This window comes from Tympanuchus pallidicinctus, unplaced genomic scaffold, assembly GCF_026119805.1.
Source record: "Tympanuchus pallidicinctus isolate F22 unplaced genomic scaffold, pur_lepc_1.0 scaffold15, whole genome shotgun sequence".
In the NCBI taxonomy this organism is placed as follows: domain Eukaryota; kingdom Metazoa; phylum Chordata; class Aves; order Galliformes; family Phasianidae; genus Tympanuchus; species Tympanuchus pallidicinctus.
In genome coordinates, this window is record NW_026294669.1 from 7230862 (window position 1) to 7248948 (window position 18087).

The following is an 18087-nucleotide window of genomic DNA, read 5'->3' on the forward strand; positions in this document are numbered from 1 at the left end:
TATACAGATTGCATAGTTTTTCACAGATGCAGATGCTTGCTTTCTTCTTGCCTGCACACTGCACAGCACAACAGGCCCCTGGTATCAGATTGGGCTCCAAAATGCTGTCATGTAAGAGAGAAATCAAACTATGTAACTTAAGTGCCTGTATGTGTACAATCAGTACTGCCTCTAGGTCAGGATAGCTACTCAATACCATTAATTTCTTAGAATTTGGTGATTACAAGTAAGCAGCATCCAGTTGATTTGGGGTTGTTGGTTTGTGTTTTTTTTTTTTAATCTTTTTATAGCTACGAATAGGTTAGTTTCAGAATTACATTTTATTCATTAGTTGACTGCACATCTGCAGGACGTGTCAGATTTATTTTAAATTGCCTTTTTACAACTGGTCTGAGGATGAAATTCAACTTTGCGATGAAGTTCATCAGCTGCAGAATTTCTTTCTGTTCCATAATACTTCTTAGACGAGGCTCAAGTGCTTTGGTGGGGAAATTTCCACTATAGATTCTTTTTTATTTTTCCCCAGCTTGTTTTCACGTGGTGCATGTCCCTCTACGGGCACATACACAGAACTTGCACATATTACTGAGAGCTATGCAAGTGTTCCTGTGGGATGCAGACCTAACACCAAAACTCTCAGCTCTCACAGTGCTCACACTGACAGCTTATTTTGGCTAGAAGTGCCTACGATTTAGTCTTCTTAACTTCTCCTGTGGTTAACCTGGCAAAGCACCACACAGTCATTCACTCACTCCCCCCCCCTTCCCAGTGGGATAGGAGAGAGAATCAGGAATAAAAAACAGTAGAACTCATGGGTTGAGATAAAACTTCTTCCTAAGAGATAAAAAGAAAACAGTCATGACTATATGTATATATACACACGTGACTGTGTATAACAAGTGATGCACAAGGAACTGCTCACCACCCCATGACCAACGTGCAGCTAGCTCCCCGAGCAGCAGCAGAGAGATGAACTCCCACCCCCTTCAAAATTCCTTCCACATGATGTCATATGGTGTAGAACATTCCTTTGGCCAGTTAGTCAGCTATCCTAATTCTGTTCCCTCCCAGCTCCCTGGGTTCTTTGTGAGAATGGCCTTGGCCCTGTACAACTCTGCTCAGCAGCAAGAGTAAACATCAGCATGTTATCAACACTGTTATTCTCCTAGGACCAAAAACACAGCATCATACCAGACACTCTGAAGAAAACAATCCCATCCCAGCTGGAATTAAGACAACCTCCAAGTTTTCATAGCAAAGTGGTAGTTAATACAAAGTGCTATTATAATATTTAAAATAATACTGTGTTTAAGAATCATAGTATTTCTTTTCCTCCTTGCATAGATGTATGTGTCCTTACAGATGATTACCGAGCACGGGGAACTAGAGCAAATTTTAATCAGATTAAAGGGATTTTTTGCTCAATGCCAACTTACACAAGTTAACAGGAGGAGCAACAAGGAACAAGCCTGCACAAAGGAACAAAGCCTCCACAACTGTACAGCTACTGGCCACCTCCAACCCATGTGGCATCTGCTCCCTTCTTCCCTTTCTCAGTGACAAGGATGGATGGATGGATGGATGGATGGATGGATGGATGGATGGATATGGATGGAGAGAAGGGAAGGTGCAGTTCTAGCAAAGACAGATCGAAACAGAGTAACCTACCCTGCCTGGCACAGCTAGCAACACCAGAGAGCCTATGGCAGCTTTGGGCAGCAAGCAAAGAATGAACTGTCATTGGGCAAACATAAAAAGAAGGGCTGACACATAGAAATGACTTTATGGTGATCTGCTAGAAAATAACTCTTGATCCACATAGCATAAGGATAAAAGACAGCAGATTCACCTGTTATGGATCTCATATGAAGAACTATTTTGCTTTGCTAAAGCTATCAATATCTAATTTAATTATGCTGAATATTGAATTCTACTTGTGTAACCCCAACTTGTCAATACATTATTTCATTCCTGAGCATTTCAGGTCCTTTCCTTCAAGACAATTCATCACAGTTCATTGAATTTCAATGCACTGCCCAATTTTTCTTCTTTGCTTCTATACCAAAATTACTTATTGTAAAATACTTATTTTAAAACAGTGATGATGACAAATATATAACCCCAATGTGATTTCAAGGATACACTTAATAAAAAAAACCTCAGTAATAAATAAGTTGTGTGTTTGTGGGGTAGGAAGCAGAATAATTACTCAACTGCTTTAAATAAATTGTGGTACCTAATGTTAATCAGGTTTAGTAACCTCAAAAAAAAAAGGAAGTGAATGTACATTCATTTATATTCATTAACTATGCAGGTTTTCTATTTTAGGAATGTAAAAGGGTTATCATGAGATTTTATTTTTTTTTTTATTTCACCTACAGAACATCAATCCTTGGATCAAAAGCCTGATGTTTTACTTTAGACATTTTTTCATGTCTTCAAATTTTTTCCTCAAAAATGTAATTAGCAAAAATTATCTGAACTATTGATATATTAAAATAATAGGCATATTAAATAAAGAAGATTTGAACCTTGGGAATGCTGACCTGCTCCACATTGCTTCAAAGGATAAAAGACTTGAAAGCAGTGATGTAAAGTGGTGATTATTCCTGACCTGGAATGACTTGAAAATCAGAGTCCAGGGACTTGTCAACAAGGTTTTTGATACCAAAAAAAAAAAAAAAAAAAAAAAAAAAAAGCTTTTAAAGTTCAAGATACACAAAGACAAGACCTAAGACTAAAACACTGTTTAAGGCTCTATTATGTTGGGCTTCCAAAATGTAACATGCTGCCAATCAATAGTTCTCTGTTGTGCTGTACCTCCCAAGCGTGAGGGAGTGGCCTGAAACCGGATGGATCCAATACTGGAAGGTAAGGGGAAGACAAAGACAAAGACATGTTATCAAGGGCCTTTGCAAATGAATTTCTGTACAAGTGTAGAACATTTCAACATTCCCTACTGTCAGAAAGCCCAACTTTTTGGTGTCACACAAAGCCCCAGAAACAGGGCACCTCCTGTTCTACTGCTTCTGCCTATCAGCAGATATATCCCTGCCTATGAGCCCCTGTGTGCCCAGCAGCGCAGGAACTCGGAGGCTTTAAGGGGCAGTGCAGAGTTTAACGAAACAGAACAGCCAAGTCAGGCTGATCAAGGAACCAAAGTGCTGAGCTCTTAAACTTGCTCAAGAAAGGCAGCTAATGTCTGAGGTAGGAATCGTAAACGCTCTGTGGAACTTGCAAGAGCCTGTTGTGGCTCCTTGACTCTGTCCACGTGTCACAGAGAAGCTGCTTTCCTCCTAACATCTTAACTGATTTGGGAGCAATTTCTCACCTTGATTGTTAAGGGCTAAAACCAAAATAAATGTAATCAATTACGGCATTCGAGGCCCAGGAGAAATTTTAAAAGCAGCTTTCAGGGTCAGGCTTTCAGTAAAAATAGATCCTTGCTGACAATAGGCAGAGCTTCTTTGAGCTTAGCAGAGCTGACAGCTACATTTGCAGGACAACTGCACCATGTACATTTTGAGTGTGTCGTAGAACAGGAACTCATTTGGCTGATTCTTGGCACGCAGAAGGGTTAGCCTGACATTTCATGGCAGAAGTTAACCCAAATAAGGTCCATGCTATTCAGTCTGAAGGGAAAATAAATCAAACCTGGTTCCCATGGGCAGAACTTCACCACTTGATTAGAGAAAGAAATGAATCTTTAAAGTATACTTACAAGAAAGGTATTTGCCATTTGCATGAGAGATGGGAATGGCTGCATCCCAAGTTAATGAAATCAAGTCTTCTGTGCCTGTTTGAGGATTTCATCTATTTGAATTATGCAAATATCAAATATAACTTCATTGTATAAAAATTCAAAATGATACTGCTATCCATACATCCAGTGAGGACAAAATAATATCCCCACTCCCCTAGCTTAACAGTGATTGAAAGCCAACAAGAGGTTATGATTTGGTCCTACCACACTGTGTTCATGCCTTGACAGTCAATTTAGAGGACATTCTTGCCTGTCAGTAAATAAACATTAAGTCATTTTAAATTGCATTTCCATTTGATAAGGTTAAAGCAATTCTCTCTTGCAGAAAGGCACTCAGAGGCAAGTTTCTGAATGCTAGTCATCAGACACGCAGCGACTAATGGCCGTGTCTACTGTGGAAAAGAGTATCAAGGCAGACTGGCATAGTGAGCCTGTGGCAGCAAGGGGAAGATCAACACAGGTGATAGCTTGCCCTTAACTCAGAGATTCTAAAATGCCGGAAATCAATCCTTCATTTACAGACAGGAAGCCACATGTGCAGCAAGTTCTGTGGTCCCAGGCAGGATTTCTGAAAGTCCTCTTTTACCAGAAGGTATTTGCCAAAACAAATGTTCTCCTCGGGTAAGCTTGCTGGACCCTCTTTGCAAGTCCAGCACCCTCCTAAAAGAGATACACAGCAAAAAGTGATAAATAGAACCTCCTCCTTTCTACCCAGTGAGGCTGGGGCTTCAGGATCAGGGACATCCCTCCACTCCTGGCATGCCCATCACAATCACAGACCTGCAGAAACCATTATGCTCTCTACCTCAGAAACCAAATTAGTTTGGTCCATACCTGCACTTGCAAGGTTGTCCCTGAACATGCCCTTCTCATGATTGGAAATTTTCTCATTTCTGTCTGTACTCATTCATGGCCCCTACAGACCTATTAGTTCTTGTGCCAACGCCATCATTTATATCGATGCAGAGAACATGGTAATATTCTGTAATATCAGAGCATTTGTACTGCAGTACAACATTTCCTAAATTGTCAATATGCTCTTTGTAATAGAAAAGAATTCATTTAAATGTTGGCTTGGACCAGAAGACAAATAGAAAAGGGACATCTGAATTTCAAGCTGCTATCAGAAGGTTTCTTAGAATGCCTATGAGCAAGGAATTGGAAAAGCAAAGGGAATCACAACAGTGGAAAGTTCCTGTCTCTAGATACCAACTTCTAACAACCACCTCCCATGGCTGCCTCCACGTACAGGACACAGGGAACAGAAATGAAATACATAGTCAAACATCTCCAGAGGGACACAGAGATGAGGACTAACATGGCTTTGCTCAGAAATCACTCTGACTGAAGGGTGACGGTCCCTCACCAGATGAACAGATAGCTATTTGAGAAAAACATCTCTTTTAGCTAAAAGAAAAAGCTGTTCTATTGCTGGTTACTCTTTTTATAGAACAAATTAGCAAATCCATACTCAGCATAGATTTAAAGCTCTATATATTTGAAGTAAATCAGGGGTGCTATGACTTTCAACTAGTTTCTAATCTGAAGGGGAAGATTCATGTATGTTGGAGGGAAGGTCCCAGGTTACACAACTGAAAAAACAGCAACTGCAAACTCATTGACATAAGGTCTAACTTTAATAGGTTGGGGAGCTCTGGGCTACTTCTAAAGATGCACAGCAAGGCTTTAAGCTTAATTCATCCTACAATGAGATTGGATTGATTGCACCCAGTCACTCCACATACGGCTGTTACTGGATCAGTTCTGCAAGATTTTCAAGTCAGAGTACAAACCAGATTTTCCTCTTTCTTGGTACTCACTGCCCCAGTGTGCTTACATATGACTCAAAGCCAGACATATTCATAGTTTCGCTACATCAAACAAGGTAACCTCATTTTAGTTTTCAATAAAGGTTTGTTCCCCCGTTCTCCAATCAGCCTAGTAACCCTCTTCCATTAAATAAATGTGGTTGTTATGTATCACATTCTTTCAAAAGTTCAAGTTTAAAAAAGGATATAGTTTAAGCCTTTATGCTTTAGTAGCAAAGTTACTGCCCTAAAATCGACAATTGGGTTTCCAAGGGTATGTGTATATCTGCAAATACCAAGAATGCTTTTACAAATCTAGGAGTTGATGCCATCATTGCTACCACTAGAATTTAGGTATTTAGACTTTCAAGACAAAAAGATTACTGAAATATCATCTTTTGAACATCTCTGACACAACCCAATCCAGTCATGGTAGACCTGTGTTCCGTTCAACAGATCTTTATGATTTGCTGAATAAGCTTGTGACAGAATGTCAAAAGGCTTTTAGCAATATTTCACTATCTGAAGGGCAAAAGCAAACAATTCCATTTGAACAGCACATTTTCTTTTGCCTTTGTCCTTCACCATACAACAATTGTTCTTATCTGCTGGCTAAAAACATGACATGGTAAAGTTGTACATACAGCAAAGACTGTTTGGGTCTCCCCATATATTACTGCTAAGGGAACACAAGCTTTTGTTATCATGAAGGTTTAAATCCTGATTGTTGCACCAGGCATAGAAGCTCCAAGAGCTTTTATTCTCTAGCTAACCTCAAGCATTCCCTTGAGATTCCATTCTTGAACATCTTCATTCTTAATGCCTTTAAGGGATAAATTTAAGTTCAGTTTTCTTTTCAAAATCAGGGAACCTAACAATTTTCTTTACTGCAAAGACAGAATGTGAGGCATGGGAAGAAAAGATTCAGCAAATACAGAAGGCTGTCAAAAGCAACACATCCTGTGTCTCCCCCTAGATTAAAAAAAAAAATACACCCAGGAATGTAAAAATTTTTTTTTAAAGTTTATGAATGGGGTAGGTGGTGTAGGAAAAATGACCTGTCAGAGAGAGCATTTTAATTGACATCTTTTTGTTCCACCGTCTTACAAAGCGCATGTTCCTCTGTCTGTCTGAAGGCAAATCCCAATTACTAGCCTGTTGTATGGGAACTGCTGAGCCACGGCCTGAACCTCTGATTGATCACCTGAGGTGAGCCATGAGTCAGCCAGAGGAGCACAGCTGAAGGCAATTCTCCTGTGCTGCCGGAAGGGGTGGAGCCTGGCTGCCCCCCTCCTAGACCTATTGAAGAGCTGCTACCAGTGGGGAAGGATCTCTCCTAGGGATCCCTCCTCCAGAGTTTTGCAGTGAGCCCAGGATGTGGGGTAAGCTTTCTATCTATTCTCTTTTTGTTATTACAATCTGCTTTGCCAAACTCTCTTGTTTATTTTGTGATTGTAACATCTTTATATTCATTGACTATATGCCTGTTTTGACATATACAGCAATATTCAGAGCAGATGTAGCAGGATAAACCTAGCGCTCTTCTCTTTGTGATAATTCCGCATAGATGACTGTGGGAGAAGGAGCAATCATAGAGGGATTTTCCTGTGCTATTCACATCAAGTTTCTGGCACTCAGCAACATGAGGACTTTCTGAAGTAGAGACTGTATCCTTATCTTGACAGCGCTATCCTTTAAGGTTATATTTCATCCCCTTTGGAGCCTGCTTCTTTCACATCTTGTTTCCACAACAGTAAGTTCCGCAACTCAAATATTACACTTCATGGAAAAGCTATGAAGTCCACAGATTTTTCTAGGAAGGAACAACCGGTACAGTTCCAAGATGTTCCTCCAAATCAAAATCATCCTTAGCAGCACCCAGCTAGCAATGAAAAATAAAACACAAGAAAAGAAAGTCATTTATGCTGAGCGAGGACTAGTACAGATAGGTAAGCAATGCTGTCTTCTCTACTACACCTCTGTGCCTGGGGTTCTTTACATGAGTATAGTTGAGTTTCCAGGTAATAATCATGTATGTGCACCTGTCTGCAGATGGTCAAGTCAGGTATTTTCTGTGTGCCAACAGAACTGTCTTGCTCTGTAAGTTTCCCTAAGCATACAGCTGATTTCAGAGAGACACTCAACTCTAACCCCATAAGCTATAATTTCAACTTAAATATTTACAAAAAAAAATCACAGAAATAAACAGGGCGAGTACTTTTAAGGTAATTAAATGTAACAAACTGCTTGGAAACTTAAGGAAAAGTAAGGGAAAATTAGCTCATAACAATACTAGAGCCGTTCTTCAGTTTCACCTTTTCACTACAAGTTAGTATCTATGTGATTAAGAGGATCTCAGCAAACTCATTTAATCCATAATGGTTTGACCTTCATATTACTCATGCATCCGCAACAGGGATCAGAGGCTAACAGCTTCCTCACTTAAGTGTAAGGCTGACACCCAGCAGTACAAACATGCTTACAATGCCCTTAGGAAAGGCTAAAGAAGATGCTACATGTCACGCCAACCATCAGCTGAAATCTTAACTGTTTATTTTCTCTGGAAACTCCTTTTGTGCATGTGTTTTTTTTTACTATTATTATTATTTATCCATTAAATTACATGTTTTGCAACTCACATGTAACAGCAAAAGAGACAAGAATAATCTTTAACCTGTTGGTTGGCAGTTCATCTCAGCTTCTAGCACAAATTTTGCCTCTAGTAAATCAAGAAGTTATTGAGGATAAAATCGAAAGCTTCATATTACTAATAAGTACTCAGATATTAAAGGTCTCTTCCATTAAAATGCAGAGGCTGGCAATCATTGTTTAAAGATAACGGTCTTAACATCAGCTAGGAAAATAAGATTTTGTTTAGTGAAATTTGATATAATTGGAATATGAAACAATAGAGGAATAGATAATGCATTTAATTTTCACAGGTGAAGACTTCAATAAATCATCTGTGAACTTGCCACAAATGAGTCCTGTTTACTAAACTGGGAAGTTGTAAGAGCAATTTGTGCTTAGTGTCGGTGTCTGGTTCAGAAGAGACATCAAGACAGAAAGTGGAAAATTAATGGTGAAGAGAATTGACCAAAGAATAAGGCAGTAGACAAAAATTAGTAGGATGTGGTTTCCCAATGCAGGGTGCTGATTTTTAGCTAAGGACAATCTACCATTTCATATCTGGAGCAACATCTGTATTTCTCCACTTTGGCAGAAACAAAACTTCCTGGCTTTTTACTCGTTCTTTGGAGAACAAGGCAGTTCCCAATGTCTCTGCTTGTGAGCAAACATCCTAGAGAGGCATTTCTGTGACCTGGAGTGGATTTTTCAGAAGATAAGAAGATTAGAACTCAGCCCCCCAAACACAGAAATTTCCCCCCCACCCACCCACTTTCCTTCTCCTGTGCATAGCAGGGTGTGCCAGGAGACTCCTCAACCACAGTATGAGAAGATACATGAATGTATTATCTACAGTTCATGAAGGAGACAGAAGAGAGATAATAAGAGAGAAAATAATGAATAAGTTTGGGGCCAAGTAGCTGTCTTTAATGAGGTTAATACCTTTAAAGACTTTGGGCAAAGGCAAGTGCAGCACAGAAGTACTTAAGAAAACTCAGCTATTCGCTTAGCCCCTGGACAACACAGATGGCAGAGCATAAAGATGCTCATGCTGTGCATGCCACGGGATGAGCTAGGCTGTAGCAGGGCTCCAACATCTACAGCTCATTGTCAGACCAGGTGGAATACCTGTTACCTTGCAGGCATCAGCTGAAAGACAGAAGTATGGCTGTAGTTTTTCACTAAGTGCCACTAAAGCATGCATTGTCCTCACAAGTTTCTCATTCACAGAAGCAAAGACAGCAGTTGCATGCCCACAGAGACTGAGAGGATATCACATATGGAGAATCATGAGGATTACAGTAGTGATGAACTTGATTCTCTGAGTACAGTGTTTTCAGGTTAGGTTGTGTTTAAAGCTGCAGACTTCACTTTGAAGTAATTTTTAAGTACTCTGAAGCAAACTGTAATCGCATATTGATTTTTCCATTAAAACTACAAAAAGTCGTAGATACCCTGGGGGTTTTGGCCTCAATTAGTCCCCATTCTTATATTCCTTTTCTTTCTGTTGCATTTTGCCATCCCTCAGTGTAAGAGGAGAAGACTGTCTATTTAAATCAAAAGCACAGTCTTCTGGTACATGAGTCCAGTCAAAAGCAGCAGTACATAAATTGCTTTCTCTACAACAGGGAGGAAAGTTAAGCTGGTTTCTGCTTGTGTTCATTTTTAAATTAGTGTGGGACAATTGAAAATATCCAACTATCTTGACTGGAGATTTTCCTTGAGTGTATTTTCCTGTGGCTGTGTTTGTGTTTTGTTGTAATTTTCTTTAAATCTCACAGATTGTCAGAGTAGGTTGTACCGAATTGGCCCAAGAAGCTGTTATCCCTCAATGCAGTCTTTCCATTGCCACCTGTTGAACTGCTGAGCCTTGGTTTTATGCTACCGGTATGCGTTAGCATCCATTAGTTTTGCTGTTGACATCAGGTTAATACCTTTGCAGAAAAGGAAAGCAAATGTTCCTGAACACCACTAAGAAAATCCCTTGCTTTGATCTCCTTCCTAGAAAGCAATGTTTAAAGCAAAAATCTTGCTTGCAAAAGAGGGTGGGTGTCTCATTCAGCTGAATGGCCAGACCCCAGTCCTTTGGTCCTAGTGCCTCATGTTGCCTGCTCCATTTTAGAGCACACAGACTCCTGCTTGTTTTATGTATTTTGAAACCCTGCTCAGGGGAGTATATGGATGAAGACACCACATAAAGCACAAAGATGAAAATCATATACAGCCTACAATGTATTTATCTTCAGGCACCACTCCAACAAAGCCTCTGAAGAAAGGCAGCTGAGTGGAATGACTAAAGAAATGAACTGAGAGGAGTCAATGAAGCTGAGCTTAAAGAACACGAGCTGGAGCTGTGTTCTTCTGGAATCTAATCAATTATGTTTTTCTTTCTATTTTATTCTATCCCCAAGTTTTACCTTTCTCAGTAATGAAAAAAAAAAAAAAAAAGAAAAAAACAAACAAACAAAAAAGCAGCCAATTTCCAGCCTATGAAGAAGCGTCTAATTTTCCTGTACCAGAAGTCCCACCATTGTCAAGTTATACTGTGGCAACCATGTATTTTTTGCAGAGTATTTGAAGTAATTTGTCCTCCTGAAAATCCAATTGCCAAGTGCCTTGTGAAATAAATTTCCATAGTCATCTTCAGAAAGGCTATTTCTATACACAATACCTTTTTTTCTGAGCAAAACATTAATCTGCCTAGAACTAGAATATAGGGGAAAATTGTGCTCCAGTTTATGTTCTAAGAGATCTTTTAAGTTTTTGACTCCAAGTTTCATCTAGTTTTAGCTTATAGGCAGGTTCAGCTGTGGTCTCCAGTTAAGTAGCTCCAGCTGAGCTCCTGCTGACTGCATCTACGGCAACCATTTCAGAGCAGTTGGATTTCTTTGGTACTTCTCTCTCCTGAAAGAAGCTCAAGATGGACAGCTGTCTCTCTGAATGTCCAGGAGACAGAAAAGCACTGCTCAGCTGCACAGCTGCTGGCTGGCAAGTGGCAAAGTACCCACAGCACCTAGCAGCACATGTAGCAGGACCCCTCTGCTGTGCTAGCAGAGAAGAGCACTGTTCCAGAAGGCAAACTGGATGCATACACAAAGAAAAGCAGTGGTTATAGCAACACTGAAGGACTTTTCTATTTCAGTTTATTTACTGTGGTAGGCCTGAAGCTGCCTCATACAATATAGCTTAGGCCTTCAGCAGAAGCAAAAACTAAAGCTGCCAAGAGAGATACCACAGAAGCTTCAGAAGCAATAAATTTTTCATTTAAGACAGTCGAAACTTGCTTTTTCACAGAGTACGAGTCCAGGTCAGTCAGATCTAGTCTGATGACAAGCTGCTGTTGTATGAAGGCTTTGTAGTAGTGAACAGGTTAGGAAGGAATTAGGTGACACCAGTGCCAGCAGGCAGTGTTGGCACACAATAGCTGGTGCCAAAGCAAAGCCCACTGGGGGATTTTGGGAAGTGGAAGGGGGAGTACAGAGGCTTGTCCTGTCCCACCCCAACCCCCTTCCCAGCAAGCAGCCACCTGATAGTGACTCTTCAAGAGTTTTAACTTGTACTGTTTCAGCTAAGAACCAACACTGCTAATTATTGCAGTAGCTGGCTCTGTCTTTTACAGGCTGCCTTAACTCACCCAGTGCCCAGTCAGAATTGCTCCATTCACAGGGATGGGCTGACCCACTGCAGGCAGAGGGGTTCACCTCATGAGTAAAAAAATCACAGACATAGACTACAGGAAGTGTGCCCTGGTATAGCCAAAAGCATGCAATGCATAATTTCAGGAGCAGGAATATTATGTAGAGACTTGCACGTGCTATTGTATTTACAATATATTACTGCCAACAGCAGTAGTGAGAAAGAAGCTGGAAACAATAGCACTGCACAGCCTATTTTATAAAAGCAAAAGTGATCTTCTCCAAAACAATGGCACAATTTTGTATTCCTCCAGTGGAGGGAATCTACCAAAATTTGAGCTGAATTGCCTCTGGAAGTACTTCCTCTACAGCAACGGGTGTAAAGTTCTTGAACCAATGCCTCCTCTCTACCATGAGCATAGCTGAAAAACACTTCAAATCCTCAACCAACCTCTTCAGGCTTTAAGCCCAAGGACTTGACCTTCACAAGCCCTTCCCCAGGTGAGCGCAGCCTGCCCATCACCTTGCTGCTCCCCTTGCTTGGCCCCTTGTCACCCTCATTCACCACAGCTGTGTCAGCCCATCTGCAGCTGGTCCTGCAAGCCTCAGTATTACCCAGGGCAAGCAGTCTTTCACTTTCAACATTTCCAATTCATTTTCATGAATTTTCTAATGTACCAAACAGTAACATGACAATAAAAAAGCACCAGTTCCATCTCGTGTCTCTTTCTACTTGGCTTTTTCTCATCGTAAGGAGATTTATGAGTTTAATCTCTGTTTTGTTGAACTCACCACTTTTAACAACTAGAAAATGCTAAACTGTTTTTATTGTTGTTAAATGTTCAAAGACACTTGCTATATGCTGTCATTCACATTTCACATTAAAAGTGAAATATGTTGTAAATGAGCAAATATTTGTTTTAATTTGACCCATCTGTTAAATGAAAAACAAAGAGGACTTCTAAATCACTATATTTAAATTCAGCAATTTGTAAACAATTTATATGTTCATTTATTCTGGGTTAAAACTGCCCTAAAGCATCACTCTTATGAGATCTCCAAATTAAATTGCTTTGCATTGTTCTCAGGAATACAGGCTAGAGTTTCTTCCTCTTCAGTTTATTAATTTATTTCCCAACAGAAGTTAATTAGCAAGACTCATATTAAGAGCCATTTGAAAGATGCCTGAAATAGTTTTGGGGAATTCACAGAAGTATCTACTTGTTCCAAAAAGCTGAGAAAGCATCAGATATTGGTGTCGAATTCCCTCGAGACAGAGGACAAGCTGGTTGCTTTCATTTAGCTTCTTAACAGTTCTGCAAGCAGCGATGGATCTGCTCCATTCCACACTGGACTGTCACCAAGCAAGAACAACAGCCAAGGAGAGGAAGAAAAGCCTCAGTAACTTACCTTCACCTCTCAACCTGGCCAGAACTTCTACAGAGTTGGGATCTTAGAGTTTGATGTTGCTGTGGATGGTAATTTACAAGAGCAGCCAGATCCACAGACATTTAAGGATCCCACAGTAGCACTTAACTTAAAGAGCAAAGCCTTATCTCTTTTTCATCTGTGTAACATACTGTATTTAGCTGCAGCTTAAACTGCTACCCCAGCAGTCAGTACTTCCAGGGGAGTAAGGATATCAAGAGTCCTTTCAATCATTGTGACATGGGGTCTCTTGTCCACAGCTCACAGACACCTGGCACAAGATGACTGCTTCTCTAAGTGAACCCTAGGCATGAGGAAGAGCTCTGTGCAGCCTTAAGTGTCACATCTCCCAGGCAGACAGTGAGAGGACAAAGGGGAATGGCTTCAAACTTATAGAGGGGAGATATAATTAGATATTAGGAGGATTTTTTTTTACTCAGAGTGAAATGAGACTCTGAAACAGGCTGCCCGAAGAAATTATGGATGCCCCATCCCTGCCGGTGTTCAAGGTCAGGTTGGATCTACTGGGTGGTATCCCTGTCAACCCAGGACAGGGGGGAAGGAAGTAGGAGATCTTTAAAATCATTTCCAACCCAAGCCATTCCATGATCTCTTATATGAAGCCCTCATCACACTCAGCACCAGCACAGCTCCATCCTTTCCCCACAACCTCAAGTTACCAGCCCTATCAAAAAACAAAACACTAACAAAAAAGCTAATCTACACAAAGCTCTAGAAGAGGACAGACCCACGAGTTTTAACCCCCCCCCCTCAACATCAAGCAGAGCACCAAAAAGCAGTGTAGAAATTCTGGGTCTGTGCGTTTGCACACAAGATGGCTCATTTATTATAGCCAGTATCTTATTGAGCAACTCAACAAAACAAGAACTACCCATGATTCAGCCAAGGCATGATTAAGCGTGCCTCTAAGAGCATCAACATGGAGAATGCATGGATCACAGCCCGGAAAGATTCCAAGTTGGTGAAATGACAGCTTGATTAGTTTTTGTCTGACAAATGCAGCAAAAGAGATCAGAATCAAATAATTCCAAGGCTACAGACCTTCAAATAAAACCATGAAAAAAAAACCTCAAAGAGGGCAACAGCTATTTGCAAGACCAAATCAGCTCTCCAGCCCAGCCTTCTTAATGTTCAAATGCAACACAGCCACAAGAGCCCCAGCTAAGTAAGTGCCCTCCTGAGAGCACCTCGAGTTAGTAAGTAATTGCCTTCAGTGTGGGACAAACTCTAGATCTTGCACGGCAGTCCTCCCTCTTATCAAGAGTCTTACTAAATATGCACGTATTTGTAATTTAATGGGAGGACATGCAAATAGAGCTGCTTTATATCCTGGCAACTGTGCCTACTGCTACCCCACAGGTCAAGCATCAATACCCTGTTACCGCTTCTGCATCACACAGGCATACATTATTATCAGACAAAATACCTATTAGACAGTAAATGGATTTTTCTTGCCATGTTCCCTCCCAGTTCTTCTAGCAACACAGTCAAAAACACATAGGGAAATCAGGTTTCTTAAAACATATCACTGTAAACAATAGTATTCCTTTCCCCCTCGAGCCATAGATCCTTCATGCAGAAACACTTTCTAAGATAGAAGCTCCTGGGTTTCCTTCCCTTCTTTGGAAAGAGGGCAGGGGTGAGGAGTCTCTTACCCAGGAATAAAATGATCTGTCTCCTGGAGTTCTTGCCCTCTGAGCTCTCGCTTTTCCTTAGGTACTGCTCCTGTTGTCCAGGCTCACCCTTCACTGCCACAGTTCCTTTCTTGTAGATCATCAGGGTTTTCATCATGCTGCGGCACATGAAGGCAACTGAGCCCAGCACTATGATGTACACTACAAAGGCACTGAAGATACTGGCCTGGAAGATGGCCCACTTGGAGGAGAGGCTGGTACAGATTGTCATGTTTTTCTTTAGTTCAGGATTGTGGTGTCTGGCAGCTGACTTGGCACAGGCAGTCGCACCTTGATAGTCTTCAATGATTTCCAGTGGATACTCTGTGCCCATGGCAAAGAGGAGGGGCAGAGCCACGATGACAGATGTCCCCCAGACAAAAGCGATGAGGATCTTCACTTTACGGGGCCCAGAGACTGCCTTGAACTTGAAAGGGTGGCAGATAGCCACATACCTCTCAAAACTGAGGGTGCCCACATGCAGCACAGTTGCATAACTGCAGGCTTCGAAGAGGAAATAGTAGAGCTTGCAAGCCACATTGCCATTTGGGGTGGCAAAGGGCTTCCAAATGGCACTGAAGAACTCCATGGGCATGCCCAGCAGGATGACCAACAGGTCAGAGCAGGCTAGGCTCACCATGTGGTCCGTGACCTCCTTCTGCAGGTAGCCTTTCTTCTGCAGGATCCTGGTAGCCTTGATGGTGATGCTGTTGCCCAAGATGCCTGCTATAAAGATGCAGATGTCGAGCAAGGCCAAAGTGATCTTGATCCAAGGAGATACCTCAAACTCAGGGATGTGGCTGTGGTCAATGAGATGAGAACAGTCTGAAGAGGGTGTCTGTTCAGCCATCAGCAACCTCTAGGAGGAGGAAAAGGGAGGAAAAGCCACTCTGATGTTTGATACCACCACAAATCAATCTTTTCTCACCTTGCTCCCTACACAAATACACACAAGTCCAAGCAGTCAGGTACGATGAAATCGTCTCAACTAGCCACACCTATGGGTTTTGTTAGCAACAACTGTTGAGTCAGTAATCTAAGCGAGAAAGAAAGTATCTTGTTTCTTACCAATCTTTACAGCAAACAGTTCTTGCTCTTTTTGGATTTTCCTCCTCTTTTCTCTATTGCGTGAAGCTACTGCTCCCCAGTCCCTCTGTGATGTGAACTGCTCAGCTCTCGTCTCTTCCTCTGCGAGCAGAGGCAGTTTTCTGTCCTGACCTCAGTAGGAGGAAGTCAGAGTTTCTGTGTGGCCCTGTTAACCATTAACTTAAATCTTGCCTGCTCCCAGTCACTGGTAGCAAAGGCGAGTTAGGGGAAGGAAGAAAAAAAAAAGAAAAAAAAAAGCCCAAGTCTGAAATCACTTCCTGTAATAAGAATTCCTTCTCAAGGACAAAAAAAGGTGCTTCTCCTAAACCTGTTAGATTGGTGGGGTGAGGCTGAGTGCGTGAACAAGCACTGAGGGGAAAATATCTGCTCGTAAGTTTAACATTAACTGGGCTCCAGACTTTACTTCTCTGTGCAGTGACACCAACGCGCCTCTCTACTTTACATATCCTTTAATGAAGACCTCAGCATCTGTGCTGTGGTGTCTGTTATGCAGCTTCTGTGGCCATGGACCAATTTACTTCAACAGAAGGTTCTGGTTTTTAGTTCCTGCTGATGAATCTTCTCACAAGTTATAAATCGAACTCCAGATTTAGACACATTGATTGTCTGCCTTTAAACTTCCATCTTCTCACATCAGATAACAAAAAGAGTGAAGTTAGTGGTCCCAATTATGCTCATACTTTCTAATAATCAGAAGTAGCAGGGGATGAAAACGTACTTCCCTCTCGTGTCTCACCCCAGGGAGAATGAATTTAATGCACTCTTTAGTTTTAGTTTCAAACCATAGCACTGAAGGCTCCCAAGGTAACCCCTGGAAACATTTAATTAGAGGGTGTGTATATGGATTAGGAAACCTTTAAATTACAATGCAAAACGGCAGAACAACTTTTGCAGCTATAATCAAAAGAGTGGCCCAGTACAGCAATCTTCTCCAGCACCAAATCTAAGAACAGTGGGTTCACAAAGTGATTTTTATTAACTAGACGAGCTCGTGTGACACTTTCAGCTCATGATAAAAGAGAAACATTAGAAAGCTGTTATTAAGCAGTCTCCTCACATCCACTGGTTATCACTGTACCTCAGCAGCCCAAGTACATAATGAACAAAAGATGCCCAAAACAGGATAATCAGCACCTGTTTCTATGCATTATTTATGCAGTTCTGTTTTAGAAAAATCACCTCAAAACTTGCACAACTTCAAGCCCTGTAGTCCCAGTCATCTTTCCTTATGTTTGATAATTCACATTTGTTCTGCTCAGACAAGCTTTCTATTATTACCCAATTTCTTTCACTTAATTTTACTTTATAAAAGTGTGAACAAAGATTACATATGCATGACTGAATTGTGGAAATGAAGCTAATTAAAATTTGCTGCTTACCATCAAAGGGGAAAAAGGGAGAGAGAGAGCAAAAGAGAGCAAAGAAGGCCCAATAGGATTAGATCTCCTCCTTTTTTCCACACCAATTATAAAATGCAGAACACAATTTTGCAGTTTTCAATATTATCTTTAGAACATACACAAAGTTTATTAACTTTCTAATAAAAAGCTGGTGCCTCAACGGGAATAGGAAGGAAAGAGACAATTGTGGATATTCATAAAGTAAGACCAGAAAAATCCTACTTGATTCAGTGGACTAGATACCTAGCAGTGAGCGTTCTAGAAATAGGTAAAAAATCCCTATCATGAACAATTATAAAAAAATTATCTTCCTGGAGGGAGACATTCCTGCTCAACTAAATGTGCCTAATGCCTCTATGTGGCATGGAGCCTGCAAGCACATAATCTTTATTCTGGCAAATACTGCACCAGTTTATAATCTTATGATTTGTAGAATAATCTAATTTGAAGGATTCTGCTAAGTTTTCCTTGAGATTCTGTAGCAGTGAGTACAAGTTAATTTTTGTGTTGCTCTTTCCTTAGCAGTCTTGGAAGAGCATGCAGCCTGTGTAGCTGTACCTGGGTGAAGGCCCTACTGCGCCTCTCCTAACCTGATCCGTTGCATTTGGACTCTGCAACTTCAGC

The 18087-nt window shown here is 41.0% G+C and overlaps 1 protein-coding gene across 2 annotated transcripts in view; it reads right to left on the reverse strand.

Annotated features, from left to right (window-relative positions):
* Positions 1 to 16186, reverse strand: part of GPR39 (G protein-coupled receptor 39) — a 65168-nt gene extending 48982 nt beyond the window's left edge. Inside the window, exons 1-2 of one of the 2 annotated variants that reach the window (XM_052676215.1) lie at positions 16025 to 16186; positions 14939 to 15815 (exon numbers count right to left, since the gene is read on the reverse strand). In XM_052676215.1, the coding sequence (XP_052532175.1) occupies positions 14939 to 15806 (868 nt within the window). In that variant the 5' untranslated portion in view covers positions 15807 to 15815; positions 16025 to 16186. Of the gene's footprint in view, positions 1 to 14938; positions 15893 to 16024 lie in introns of both variants that reach the window. The other variant, XM_052676216.1, reaches the window with a different exon arrangement.
* Between the last annotated feature and the right edge of the window lie 1901 nt (positions 16187 to 18087).